The sequence below is a fragment of the Struthio camelus genome, chromosome 1, assembly GCF_040807025.1.
Source record: "Struthio camelus isolate bStrCam1 chromosome 1, bStrCam1.hap1, whole genome shotgun sequence".
Classification (NCBI taxonomy): domain Eukaryota; kingdom Metazoa; phylum Chordata; class Aves; order Struthioniformes; family Struthionidae; genus Struthio; species Struthio camelus.
The window spans coordinates 65335714-65348561 of NC_090942.1; the positions used below are offsets into that span (position 1 = coordinate 65335714).

The 12848-nt window shown below is 43.2% G+C and overlaps 1 protein-coding gene across 2 annotated transcripts in view; it reads left to right on the forward strand.

Annotated features, from left to right (window-relative positions):
* Window positions 1-370: 370 nt before the first annotated feature.
* The window catches only part of TMEM178B (transmembrane protein 178B), a 238046-nt gene continuing 225568 nt past the window's right edge, over window positions 371-12848 (forward strand). The window contains exons 1-2 of one of the 2 annotated variants that reach the window (XM_068945577.1): window positions 371-762; window positions 879-2434. In XM_068945577.1, the coding sequence (XP_068801678.1) occupies window positions 2053-2434 (382 nt within the window). In that variant the 5' untranslated portion in view covers window positions 371-762; window positions 879-2052. The remainder of the gene's footprint in view (window positions 763-878; window positions 2435-12848) is intronic. The other variant, XM_068945587.1, reaches the window with a different exon arrangement.

Here is a 12848-nt window from a genome sequence, read left to right on the forward strand (position 1 = left end):
TATGCTTATTTCCTTTTTAAATAGCAGCATTCAGAGCCTGGGGGCCTTGATTTTCTGGATCCCCCAGAGTCCAGGTTTGGATCCAAGGTTTTTTCAAGCTCATCCTTTGTGTTACGTAGCAGGCTGGGATTTTTTGATGCAGTAAGAAACAGCTACAGTTGTTTTGGATTTAGGTGGCACAATGTGAGAGATAGTGACCAAGAATCAGCAGGATCCAGTTAGATCCAGGTTTTACCATTTTCCCCGTTCAAGAAAGTAAGACTTCGACATTTCCTGTCTGTGAAGTGGTGCAGTTTATCTTTAAGGAGGCTAGAGAAATAAGAAATGAGTCTCACGTTGCAATGGTGACATCACTGGCTTTTGGCTCAGTGCTCTGTATTCTCTGTCTGTAGGCTTTAGCCAAGGCTGCAGGGCTCAGTGTTTGAACAAGGAAAGGTTCCCAGGTGTACAGAAGATTGGACACGCTCTTATTTGGGTTAAAAACGGTGAAATGAGATTTCTAAAGCTTGTGGACCCCAGCTCACCTTCTGTTGCTCTTGATTGCTACAAGATGGGTGAGTTATTCCCATTAGTGAGAAAGGGAGTGGAAATTTAAGGAGAAAAAAAATGTCTGAATATATATCTGCTGATGCTGGGGATAGGATTCGCATGAAGCTGCTGAGCTAAAAATCTCAGCTCCTATGTGGAAATCAGGCCATATGGCAGAGAATGACCGAAAGCTGTTGACAAGCGTTAGGGGCTGCTTTCCTCCCCCCCTGTAAGGTGTGTAGCTCTTTTTTGTTAGTTTGTTTTGGTTTTATTTTCTCCGACCTCCCCTCCCCATTCCTTAACATCCTTTCAATCAGCCATAGCTCTGCCTGCCTGCCTTCATCTTGCAGATGGTTAACGTGCCTGTGTGTTAGGAAAACTGTGCTCAACAAATTGAAGCGTCGGTGAAGAAGGAAGCTTTTCAAATAACGGCGGAAGGGGGTGGAAAAATGATGCTGGGGCTGAGGACTGCTTCCAGTGCTGCCTAGCGGGAGGTGCACGGTCCGCGGCGGTGGCTCCGGCATCAGCTCCGGCTCCCTCCAGCCGCCTCTCGTGCCGACCAGGGAGGCTGCTGCGCTGCTGTAGGCGGGAGAGCCCAACCGCTGCTCCGTTAGTAATTCGGGGCTCTCGGGCTCCAGCTGGTCGAGGGAAGGGATTGTTACGTTAGGTTGCCTTGATGACAGCACAGACAAAACAAACCGAGTGAATGGCAAGGCTGTCAGGGAGAAGCTGAGGTGTTTTTGAAGCCAAGATGTCAGTGACTATGAGCAAAGTCTGCTGAGGGGGAGACTCGTGCCTGCCTGAATTTCCTTTTACAGCCGAGGAGGTTATATGTTAGCCACGATTTCAAAGAGCAGCAGCAACAACAACAGATTGCTCCCCCTCTTGCTCCCTCCCCTTCGACCCTGCTTTAAACCCAAGCAAGCGACCGTCCAGATGATGCTTTCGCTGAGCTACTGACAAAGAAAAGGCAAGTCCCCGATTCTTGCCACCGGGACAGTTGGCTGCTCGAGACTGGAGGATTTCTCGCTGTTGAACTTTTCTGTCCTGTGATGCTGCGGTGAACCTGCTATCTGAAAGCTGTCGCTTCTGTATTTCTGAGCTGGCCAGACTGAAGGAGATTAATGGACTGATCAAACAGCCGTAGCCTTCAAGTCTCTCGTGGCGGCTCTTCCTTCAGCACACACAGCTGTGTGGGTGCTTGCGGCGAGGGGAGCAGGACACCTTTGTGGAGGTGCTTCCTCGGGCTGCTCCGTGTGAAGTGGAGGGCTGCGTTTCTCCTCGCCAGGTCTCTGCCACCAAGGAAGGAGGCAGATGAGACGCCAGGACTGCCTCCAGGGCAGAACTTTGTAGCGCTCTTGGAGTCACTCGGCAGCGCGGATGTGAGCTGCAGGAGTTATGGATGTTTGAGGCAATCTCTGCCAAGTGACACCAGGCAGCTGCCCTGGAGGTTTTTGCGTGGTCTCACGTCTACGGGCTTTGCCTGAGGTGAAGATGTCCATGGTGTTTCTGTGAAGCTGAGGTATGGCTGCTGGAAGGTTACTGCTGTATGCTGGCCTCTCTTTAGCTTTGTGTGCCCTGGGCATGCTGGCGGTAGCAATCTGCTCCGACCATTGGTATGAAACTGATGCCAGGAAGCACAGAGAGAGGTGCAAGAGCATCACCGGTAAGAGAAATGATCCTGGCTTCATTTATAACTCCAACAACAACCTGCCTCTCAGGGCCAGCAGGTCTAGGTTGGACCGCTGGGAAGGGAAACTCCTCTTGGCAAGAAACAGGAGGCAGATCTTTGCTATGAGTCCAGTCGATGAGTGCAACAGACAGTATAACTCAACCAACATGGGGCTCTGGAGGAAGTGCCACCGACATGGATTCGACCAGGAGCTGGAGGAGCTGATTGCCAAAGGTAAGGGCTGCTTTTACCAAATGACCGTGCCAGGCCCTCCCGAACTGCCGAGGCTGAACAGAGCCATTTGGGCTCACAGATGGGAGCTGGTGTCTCTAGCCAAGTACCTCTCCTTGTGGTGGGTGAACTGGCTGGGCTGTGCATTGCTTCCCAAATCGTTGTCAAGGCAGTTTCCCACGGGGTCTCTACTGCTGCCACTTGGGGTTTGGGAACAAGAAGGCAGTGGGGGTGAGGGCAGAAACACCCCAGAATGTCTCTCTCTCATGTCTCTGTTTCTCTAAGCTTATTATAGTCTGCCCATCACCATGGTATCAGAATGTTTTCCGCATAGACATGAAGAGTTTTAATAAAGCAGACATTAGAATTTGTTCTAATGAAAAAGAAAAATTAGAATTTTATTTTAGTTTGACCCTGCTGACTCAGCCAATGTATGGTTTTATTGGAGGTTACATATGTCAGTATTTCATCATTCCCTTACCAAATGCCCCATCAGTCCTGAATTACACCATTTGCAATGCTCACATGCAGGCTTCTTCTATCCTCAAATGGAGAGTAAACAAAGAGAAATGCTAAAAAGCAGGAGGGAGCCCAGCTTGCTATTTACGCTGAGCTACATTTTGGTATATCTTCAATGTCTACAAAACATTACATGAATTCATGAGGAGTGTTAGGAAGCAATCATTTTCTCTCAGGGTGGAGATGCCTCTGTTTGCCTTTAGCATCTTTGTGCTATTCTTTTTCTTGTCTTTTTGCCCTTCTTTTTTTCCCTAAGATGCCAGTTCAAGATGAGGGTCAGTTTGCCTCAAATGTTTCTTTGATCCAAAGTACAGTGAGGGGAGATATGCACAAAACTGTGTGTAGAAAAAAATTTATGCTATTGCAAGAAGATGAGGGTTTCAGTGAAAGATGACAGCATCTTTGCTGCCCACATCATGGTTACCCCATACAACAAAGTAACATTTCCCTCCCATGGTTCTTCTGTTGCGTTCAGATGATTCCCTAGCGGTTTATTTCTATCACAGTGAAATCATTGCTTCTTATACTGTGGGATCTTTGAAAATACTTGTTTTCTAAATGTATTCTGTGTCCCAAACTCCCTTGATAGCCTGTGTTAATTCCTGCTTCAGACATTGCATGCAGAATTATTGCTTAAATCGAATTATTCACGAGGTATATACTTTCACGTGTGCTTGCCAATGTGTAGTTCAGTTCTGTCTATTTTAAAGGTGAACAGCAGAGGTTAGTGGCACGGTATAGGCTTACACTGAAACAATACGAAGAGGTGATGTCACAGGGAACACCTTCATCACTAGCCTGGATCCAGCCTGTGCTTCTAGTGACTATTAGTGTCTAGTTACTGTATAACGACCTGCGTGAAACGAATTGGTGGCTTCAGTCCCGTTTGTAATGGACAAGTGAACATGGCCAAAACCTCTCAGCATGCTGGCACCCTGCTGGTGCTTTCAAAGCCTAGGGATTCCTCTCGTCCGTCTAGGTAAGGGTGCAGGCGTGCTGGGCTCGCTGTACAGAGGTGGATTGCTCTGCCACGTGCACTTTCTCTGCTTTGGGCATAAACAAAGAAGTTCAACCTTGACAGCGGACAAACATTTCACTGGGGCTCACCTTTGGGAAACAGAGTTTTAATTATTATAGGGGCTTTTCCTCTTGGAATAAGCGAGACTCATTCTTCCTTCACTCGCCTGCCTTGTCCTGGGTTCGGGCACGTCCCTTTCTCCTGCCAGAAGCTGGTGAAGTCGCCTGGCACCGGAAAATGCGTAAGCGCAAGACTTTGAGTGTTAGTGATAGCAAAAGTGTGGGATCTCAAACTCAGGCATTTAAATTCAGTAGAAAATGGTCTTCAAAAGATCATGTTTTAATTGGAGTATATGTGCCTGTGTGCGTGCAGTGAGCCAAATCTATATACATAAGGGGGTATTGAGCTGGTAGCACGGGTCAGATTGCTGGGCTCAGGTGCAGCGTGTGTTCCTGCAGACATGTTTCTGGACATGCGTGTATGCAGATGGCCACATAGCCATTCCTCAGTGTTGGTGCCCCAGCGTCAGAAGTGCAGCTCGTGCACATAAAGAAGGTATGTGCAGATACCAATGTGTGTAACTGCTTGCAACTGGTTTAGAAAAATACATGTTAAGCGCTTACCTGTCAGTTCATTTTCTTCTTTAAAGGTTTTTGGTGCACATTTAGCAAACTTTTTAATTGTATGTGAGGGAAGTGTTAAAGGAGAGAGTCTTAATGGTAAATACCAACATTACAGTTCATTTGGTGGTCTTTTTGGAGTGAGGATCTACCTATACTGCCATGATGAAAAGTCACACATTAACATTAATACTGTAGAGGTGTGTTGTTTTGGCACCTCTGAATTAAAACATAGAAGAGCAAATATAATGGCAATGTAATAACGTAGAGCTTTGACTTGGTCAGAAATAAAACTGGAGATAGCAATACTATAGGATTGCCTGTCCATTTTCTAGAAACAGATCAAAAAGCATGAATGGGTTTTACTCTCCCATTGCCAAAAAGTATTGTAAAATAATCATCAGTTAGAAATCCTTGTATGCTGGAGTTGCTGAATTAGGAATTTGATATATAGGGGTAGGAGCCAGCTTTATGTGGGTAATCAAGCAGTTCCCCCCGACGAACAGTTATTAGACTGTTTCTTTATGATCCACAGTTATATAGTGAAAGTAGAATAAGTAGATTTGCCATTGCTGTCAGATGTAGAAAACCGCTGCGAGTTCAAAATGAGGCAGGTTTTCTAGGTTCATCTTAACAGAACCACATTCCTCTTCTAGTTTTTCTCCCTTTGGAGATGATTTTCTAGAGTTAGTAATTGCAGGGGAAGGCGTTTGGACAAAGCATGCTGGTGCAAATGTGAAGAGCTACGAGTGTACTGTACCTGTTGTAATCAGATACCCCGATTTGGGTAAATATTCCTGCACAGATGAAATTTCTTCCTGCATAAAATAAGAGCTTGAGGGCAAGTACCGTTTAAAAGACCTTTTTTTGAGGATGTCTTTGGTACACAGGCCTTTTATTCTCCATCCTCTGCCAGCTGTTAATTTAATCTGACACACCTCTTCCGGAACTGGATAAAATGATGCAGGTTCTGGCCCCAAATATTACATATAATACTATATGTAATTGAATGTAATGCTGCTAAGCTTTTTTTTTTCTTCTTTTTTTCTTTTTTTTTTTTTTTAAGCTGGAGACGATCTAAGTAAGTGATCCATTTATTTTGGGACAGAGCTACATTTTTCCCTAGGCAAAACTTCCAGTATTGAGAATAGTAGGTTTGTCTATCAAAGGATAACAGAACATAGTCATTAAGAGCCTAATTGCCTTCGCAAATACCCTGCAGTTATTGTGATTATGAACTATGCTGAAATTAATGCAAGCTGTAGGCAATGGCCTGTTGCAGGATCAGGCCCTATGATACTTTGCAATATTCTCGTGCCAGTAGTTTTAAAAAACAGTTCTGAAGATTCTGCATCGTTTCCCTAATTTTTGTTCTATATTTCTTACTGTTACTTTCTGGCAAATACATCAAAACTTATGCTTGATTTTGCTAGAAAAACTGGAGATCTCTTACTTCAGTTTTCTTATTGATAGATATAAATACTAATGGATATAAAGCTGCTGCTCCTGTTTAAAATTCTCATATCCATGTTGTTATATTCCCATAGAATCCAGGTGACGATTTGAAAATAATACAATTAGATAAATAGGCAAGGAATTAACAGGGACTTCCACAATTAGGCATGCTCGGGAAGAGGCAGGCCAAAGGCCTGAAGAATATTCTACAACTGCATTAAAATTAGGCAATTAATTTGTTTGCTTTATTATGATAAATGACAGAAAATCAGAAAGAGAAGTTACAGCCAATAAATAAATGGTTAGAGTCAAACACGCAACTCAAGACCCAGTCTTGCTAACTTTTACTCACCGGAAAAATCTGTATTCTTGTGAATGGGCTAACTGGGCTGAAGTAAAGCTCTTCTTTGTGAAGAAGGAGCAGTCACAGAGAAAGAGCTTACAAAGGTGCTTCGCTGGTTCTGCCTTGCTGTTTGATCAAGTCTGTTAACGTCTCCAGACCAGAATTTCACTCTCGATCCCAAAAGCCTTGTGCTGTCAGGAAACGCTGGCTCTGGTCCCGTTCAGCGCAGTACTGAGCTCCTTCCTAGTCTGAGGTGTCTGTACAGTCTCCTCAGTGAATTAAGTAGCTCTGCCCCTTAATACCCTTTGAATGCAGTGTTCCCTACGTGCTGTTAGATCCACTGTTCGTTGTTTAGCATTAAGTTTCTAGCGAAAGCAGCCTTCCCTTACTCTACCAAAAAACCCAACATCCAACTCCAAAGCGAGCAGGAACTCAAAATGCAGATTGGTACCAGTTTGTGGCAGGGAGAAGGCAGAGTTTATTTCCTGCTTCTGCGATCACCAGCTCCCAACTCCTTGCGTGCGACTCGTAGTGCCCCAGAAAGAAAAGTGGAACCCACCAAACGGGCATCGTATGGCCACATTGTTCAGATGCTTTCCTGCACTAGTAGGGAGGGAAGCAAGAAAGGAAAAAAAAGGGATTACATCATTTAATTATAAAGGTACAATAAAGTATATGAAGACATTGCACAATAACTAGAGACCATTCCATTTAGAGAATTGCTACTCAGACGACCTTTCATCTTGCTTTTGGAAGACTGCCAGTTAAACCTGTCTGGACTGGGCTCTGCTGCCTGCCACTGGAATCCAGTTATTTAAAAAAATTCAAAATGACCTTAATATTTCAATCCTCCTCTTACCTCCCTTCTTCCCCCAAGATCCATGGAAGTCATAGAAAATCCTATTTTCTAAACGTTGTACTGTTCTTATATTTAGGCCATGCCACCACTGGAAAAAAAAGAAAAAAGAAATCTAATTTCCATGCAGCCTACCTCCACAACAAATAATATGCAAGGTTTCTGGAATGAAAGCACTCTCTGTTTAACTTTATCAGATGCATGGCGCAAGTGAGCAAGAAAGCCGTCACTAGAGATTATTTATACGCAGTTGGGAAAGTCTGGAGAGAGGCTACTTGCAGCCTAGCTCTAGGAATAAAAAGATTTATTTCCCTAAAAATACTTGCAACATCTTACAATTATGTAGAACTGACTTTTTAAATTGCAATGGTTTTGCCAGGTAAAGACAGCCATTTTTTCATGTATTTTCCATAAATGTAAAGAATCCAAGTGCTCGTTTGTGTGTTTGAAATCTCAACCATTCTCCAATGCACTCATGAAAAAGACTTTACTGAAGGCTTGATTCTGATCCTAGTGAAGTCAAAAGTAAATGTTTTATTGAATATGGTGATCCAACAAGTTCAGACCTTTAGTGTTTCCTTTGAGGTTAAAATGGTCCCTGTAGAGAGAGGGCAGCACAAGGCCTGTGCTCCACTCTGTCACAGTGAAGTTCTACTGAAAGGATTAAGTGAAATTTAAACAGTAGATAGACTTGGAGCCAAGTCTTCTGCTAACAAGGTATTTAGCCTTCACCATTTTCAATGAGGTGTTTGTCCTTAGTCTGTCAATGTAGATCAGAAGTCAAATTACTGCATGTTTCTGAGGTACAGCAAAGAGGTTCTCTTGTTCAGAGATTTTCTGTTTCTCAAATCACTAAACTGGTGAAATCATTGGTGTTTCATGGATGTGAGTTCAAGGAGGATTTGGCCCATCCTTTTTTAAATAAGCAATTGTAATATTTTAATTGCATCAAACTTTAATAGCAATTCATTAAAAAGAATCTTTACCAGCAGTAATGGGAACCTGACACGTTCCTCTGACACATCTGAGATAATTAGTTCTATAATATCTGTGTACTAAAAATACTAAGAACATATATGTAATTTAACAAAGCTGCAACTGTTTTTAATCGTGCTGCTTTAAAGGGCAAATTTCAATCAAGCTGCTGGCTTTCAAGCAAAATTGCCAGTGAAGACAAATGGAAGTTTTGCCTGAGTAAAAATGATGGGATCATGCCCTTCTCAACAGATAGTGATATTTGCAGAGCTGCCTACAGGACTACACGTTTAATTCCTGTTCATTTAATTGAACATCCAAATCCTTTTGAAAAATCTCAATATTGTTTTCCTTTCTGCTTTCCTTTCTGCTTAAAAACTTTGTTAAATATATGGAAGAATTAATTTGAGCATGGTTGTGTTCCATTTACTGTAAAAATAAAGATATATAAAGAAAGATTATTTATTTAAATAGAGATGATCTGAACTATTTTCTCATCTCCAGCAGTAAAAATCCAAATTAATATTGCTTCTTTCATTGAAAAAAATCTCTCTGTGCACTCAGAATAAGTGGTGAACAGTTCAAGAATGGAATGACTTCATTAACTGTTGCAAAGCCAGGAAATGTAGAACAGGACTCTGTGTTTTGTAGGTTCTGAAAAAATAATGATAATCATTTATAATGTAAGTTATTTAATGGCTCATTGCTAATAAAGTGTGGCTGGAACTCTTGAGTACATATTCACCTCTTTAAGAGCAAAAGACAGAAAGAAAATGGTATTTTTCAGTTCTTAAGGTATAAATAAATAAAGAATGTATTCCGGAATCCAAGTACTGTTAACAGACCGTTCAGAGAATAAAATCCACTTAAAAGAAAATAAAATTAACCAGCATATTTTCCTTGTATGAGAGAAATCAGACTATAAAATGGAAATTTGCCCATTTTATCTCTCGTAAAGCCTAATTCTTCCACAAATAAATATTCAGACCTGCCTAGCTGAGCCTGCTGAAATCATAAACCTTTGTAGACGGTTACCAAAACAGAAGAATAAAAGATAGTGTTGAAGTTAGGGCAGGACTTACGAAGCCAGAATTCAATCCAAGCTCTGCCATAGTCCTTCTGTAGGTCCTTAGGCAAATAACTTAAGCTCAATATCATTAAAATAGGGATTTTGTTCATCATTATTAATACCAGTTATAGCTATATCATAAGATTTGTGAACCTTAATCATGGATCAGTAAATCCTTGGATCATCTCGCTAGAACCAGTAAAAATGCAGAACAGAAATACATTCCTGTCCTTTTGACATGTTGCTACACTAAATATTGGAGAGTAATGCAGCCTAATGAGAGAGTACAAAGAGATGACAAGAAAATTATGTTCAGCATGACTGGTAGCGGTTTTAGGATACCAGCAGGCTAACCGCAGTTTGTAAGCATCATGAAATGCAGGATTCCTAGAAGAGCTGAGAAGAAAGGTAATGAATAAGAGGTGCAGATGCTTACAAGATGGTCTTCCAAAGACTGAGGGACAGCACAGACAAAATCATGTGTCTGCCTGCTGAAAAACTCAATAAGTAGGTGATGAAGATTGGCTTCTTTGGTTGAGTGGAGGAAGAAGCTGACATTTCTTTAATGCAGACAAGTAGATTATGCTAATGAGATAGAGATTGGGGCAGCAGACTAGGGCTGCAAAGAGAAATGACGTGGTTAAAGTGACAGATTAGGAAAATGATCTGTCTAACAGCATCCTGAATGGATGCAAGGAGGGCAAGATCACATTTGTCAAGGTCACAGAAAAGAATATTATAATAAAAAAAGACATGAGATGATGAGAGCCAGGGTGGAGAACGAATCTGCGAACTTTAGACAGCACCTGGATCTAATGACATAGTGAGACACAAGTGGAAGATGTTGCTCAAGTTGTTGACCAGAACAACAAAGAAGGTAGTAGAGATGGCTGTGATGATCGAGAGAGGAATTACTGAAGAAGACTTTCTGTAAAGAATGAGGGACAAGAATATTAGGAAGTCTGTTTTAGCTATGATAAACTCAGTTTGATATCTGGATGTCTATGAGATAATATTAGAGACATAGGTCAAGCATGGGTATGGATGCAGGGAGTCAAATTTCTGTCAGAGAAATGAACCTGCGAGCTGCTGCATGGAGGTGGTTGCTGTACGGAGGTGGTAGTTGAATCTGTATTTGCAAAAGAAATTACCAAGGAGTAAAGTGTAGAAGGAGAAAAGCCCCGTGAACTTCCCTGAAAGATGGCAAAGCGGAGAGAGGAAAAGTATCTGCTGCAGGACATGCAGAAGAAGCAGATTCAAAGGTAGAGAAAGGTAATAATGTCATGGTAGCTGAGAAAGACTACTGAAGGTAGCTGGCGTGTCACAGCAGATGAGACCAGAATATTCAGAGCATGTTGAAATTTGTCTAGTACGTAGACAGAGACTTTAACAGAAGCAATTTCGATAGAGGGGAAGCTGCACTGGCCTGGAGAGCTTAGACTGCAAGTGGTTGGGGGGCTTTAGACTGCATTTGTACCTGGTGCGTTCAGAGAGGTTGGTGATGAAAGGAGGAGAGAAAAAGGAATGATATTTAGAGAGGAAAAGGAATGTTTTAAGATGAAGGAATGTTTTAAGATGAAGGAATGTTTTAAGATTAGACAGGTGCAAGGATATCAGTGTTATGAGAGTAAAGAGACAGCTGGGAGTGAGAAGTCAAGGAGAAGAGAGGACGACAGAGCAAGAATGGCCATAAAGGCCAGGAGATGGGATAAGACCGACTCATTGGCAAATAAAGGAAGTGAAGGAAGAGAGCTGCATAGGAGTTTTTTTTTTTTTTTCTGTGAAAGGGAAGAATGGGGAAGGAGTTGTAAGAGGGTAAGAGGAAACAGAAGGTAAAGCTACTGGAAGAGGAAGATGATAGTTTGTCAATTTTCTGACGGAAGAACTGGATGAAAGCCAGTGTAACAGCTGAAGTGGGGGCTGAGGAGGTGGGAGGCCCTGAGCAATGAGCCAAATGTGGCAAAGAGGTGACTGCGTAAGTCTGATTTATCTGCGCTAAGCTGGGGTAGCAAGGCTAGGAAAAGAGCAGAACTGAATGGGGAAACAGTGCGCTTGTGCAGAAAGCTAGCAAGGCAGTGAGATTTTGGGTGTAGATGCTGCCCAGAGTGAGAGCTGGGCGGGGGGTGGCTGGTGGCAGCGCTGAAGACTGTGAACAGGAGGAAGCTCTCAGTGCAGCTGGCCTGGGGTGGCAGATGGGCCGAGGGATTCGGGGTGATGGTGGTGGCTGATGGGTGATGCTGAGAGTCCTGGTGCCGATCCGAGGGGAGAACACGAGGAGCGGCACAGAGTGCAGGACCTCGCACCCAGCCCAGGCCTGCACTCATCCTTTAGGTGCCTGAGAGGCTCAAACGAGGTTGAACGGAAGGGGCATAAAACGTAGGCTTAAGGGTGAGGGAGGTCAGTACCACGGGCTGTCGTCTATCATTTGCCCTGCCTTCACTCTGTGAGCTCACACTACACTGTGTAACCTCATAGAGCTGCCAACGTGTTTCCTTCCAGCAAAAGTGAGCTGTGTTTCTCCAGTGCTTCGAACAATCGCACTTGGATCTCACATTGAACTGCCGGTGCAAATAAACAAATATCAATTACAAATTTAGGCTATTTTCCACAAAGGGGGAGGGATGGAGGGATGTATTTCCAGAGCTGAGGGGCTCTTATGGATAAAGGTCATTTCAGCCTGTAATATGCCTCTCTCAGTGTTTCTATGCTTAAAGCAATGTGGTCTGTCAAATAAATGTCAGGCAAAGTAGGGTATCCTGGGCCAGAAGTAACCTCTTAGGCCTCATGGCCATGTGGCATGTGCAAAGCACTGCTGTTCTGGGCTCACAGTGAGATTTGGCCTTAGTAAGTGGCTTTCTATCTTCTGTACCCACGTCTTTTTGATGCCAGCGAAGGTGTAAGCCCAACAGAAACATGCTGCAGTAGGTCAATGTGCTTTGGGGGGGCTGCAGGAGTGGGAGCTTTATGAATCGTGTGCGTGATTCACAAAACTGGCAGCCGCACACCCTTAAAGCGGAGCCAAAAGAGTCTCCCCAGTATCCCCAGCTGCTTTTCCTGGCAGCCCTGCCTCGGTCGTCTGCAGAGGGGTCTGCACTATATGGGGAGAGGAAAGTCAGATATGCCGAGCTCCATTTTATTAGCAGCTTCTGGCAGGTGACAGGGGCCACTCTCTGTCTCTGGCGCTGAAATGCCATCACCCAGCTGGCTGCTGAAGCTTTCTGTGGTGCCTATGTTCAGCACAAGTGTCTGGCTTACCTGCTCGAAAGTGCCTTGTGATTTGCTTCTGAAAATGTGTGTACACAAGCTGAAACGCTGTAAAGGAACAGGGATGTCAAGATGTCCTGCATATGCTGGAAGCTGGTCCCATTAAGATGTCCCACCAGGCTGAGTGGAAGTCACTGAAAATCGCTTGTCACTGCTCTTATTTAATTCTGAGACCTATTGTTTTTGAGTATGAACAGCAGACATTTCAAAAAAGCTTCCTAAATGTATTTCTAGACTTTCTAATAGAATGAATCAGTTACTTTAGTTTTATGGGGTAATCAGAGCTATTTGAAAAGAT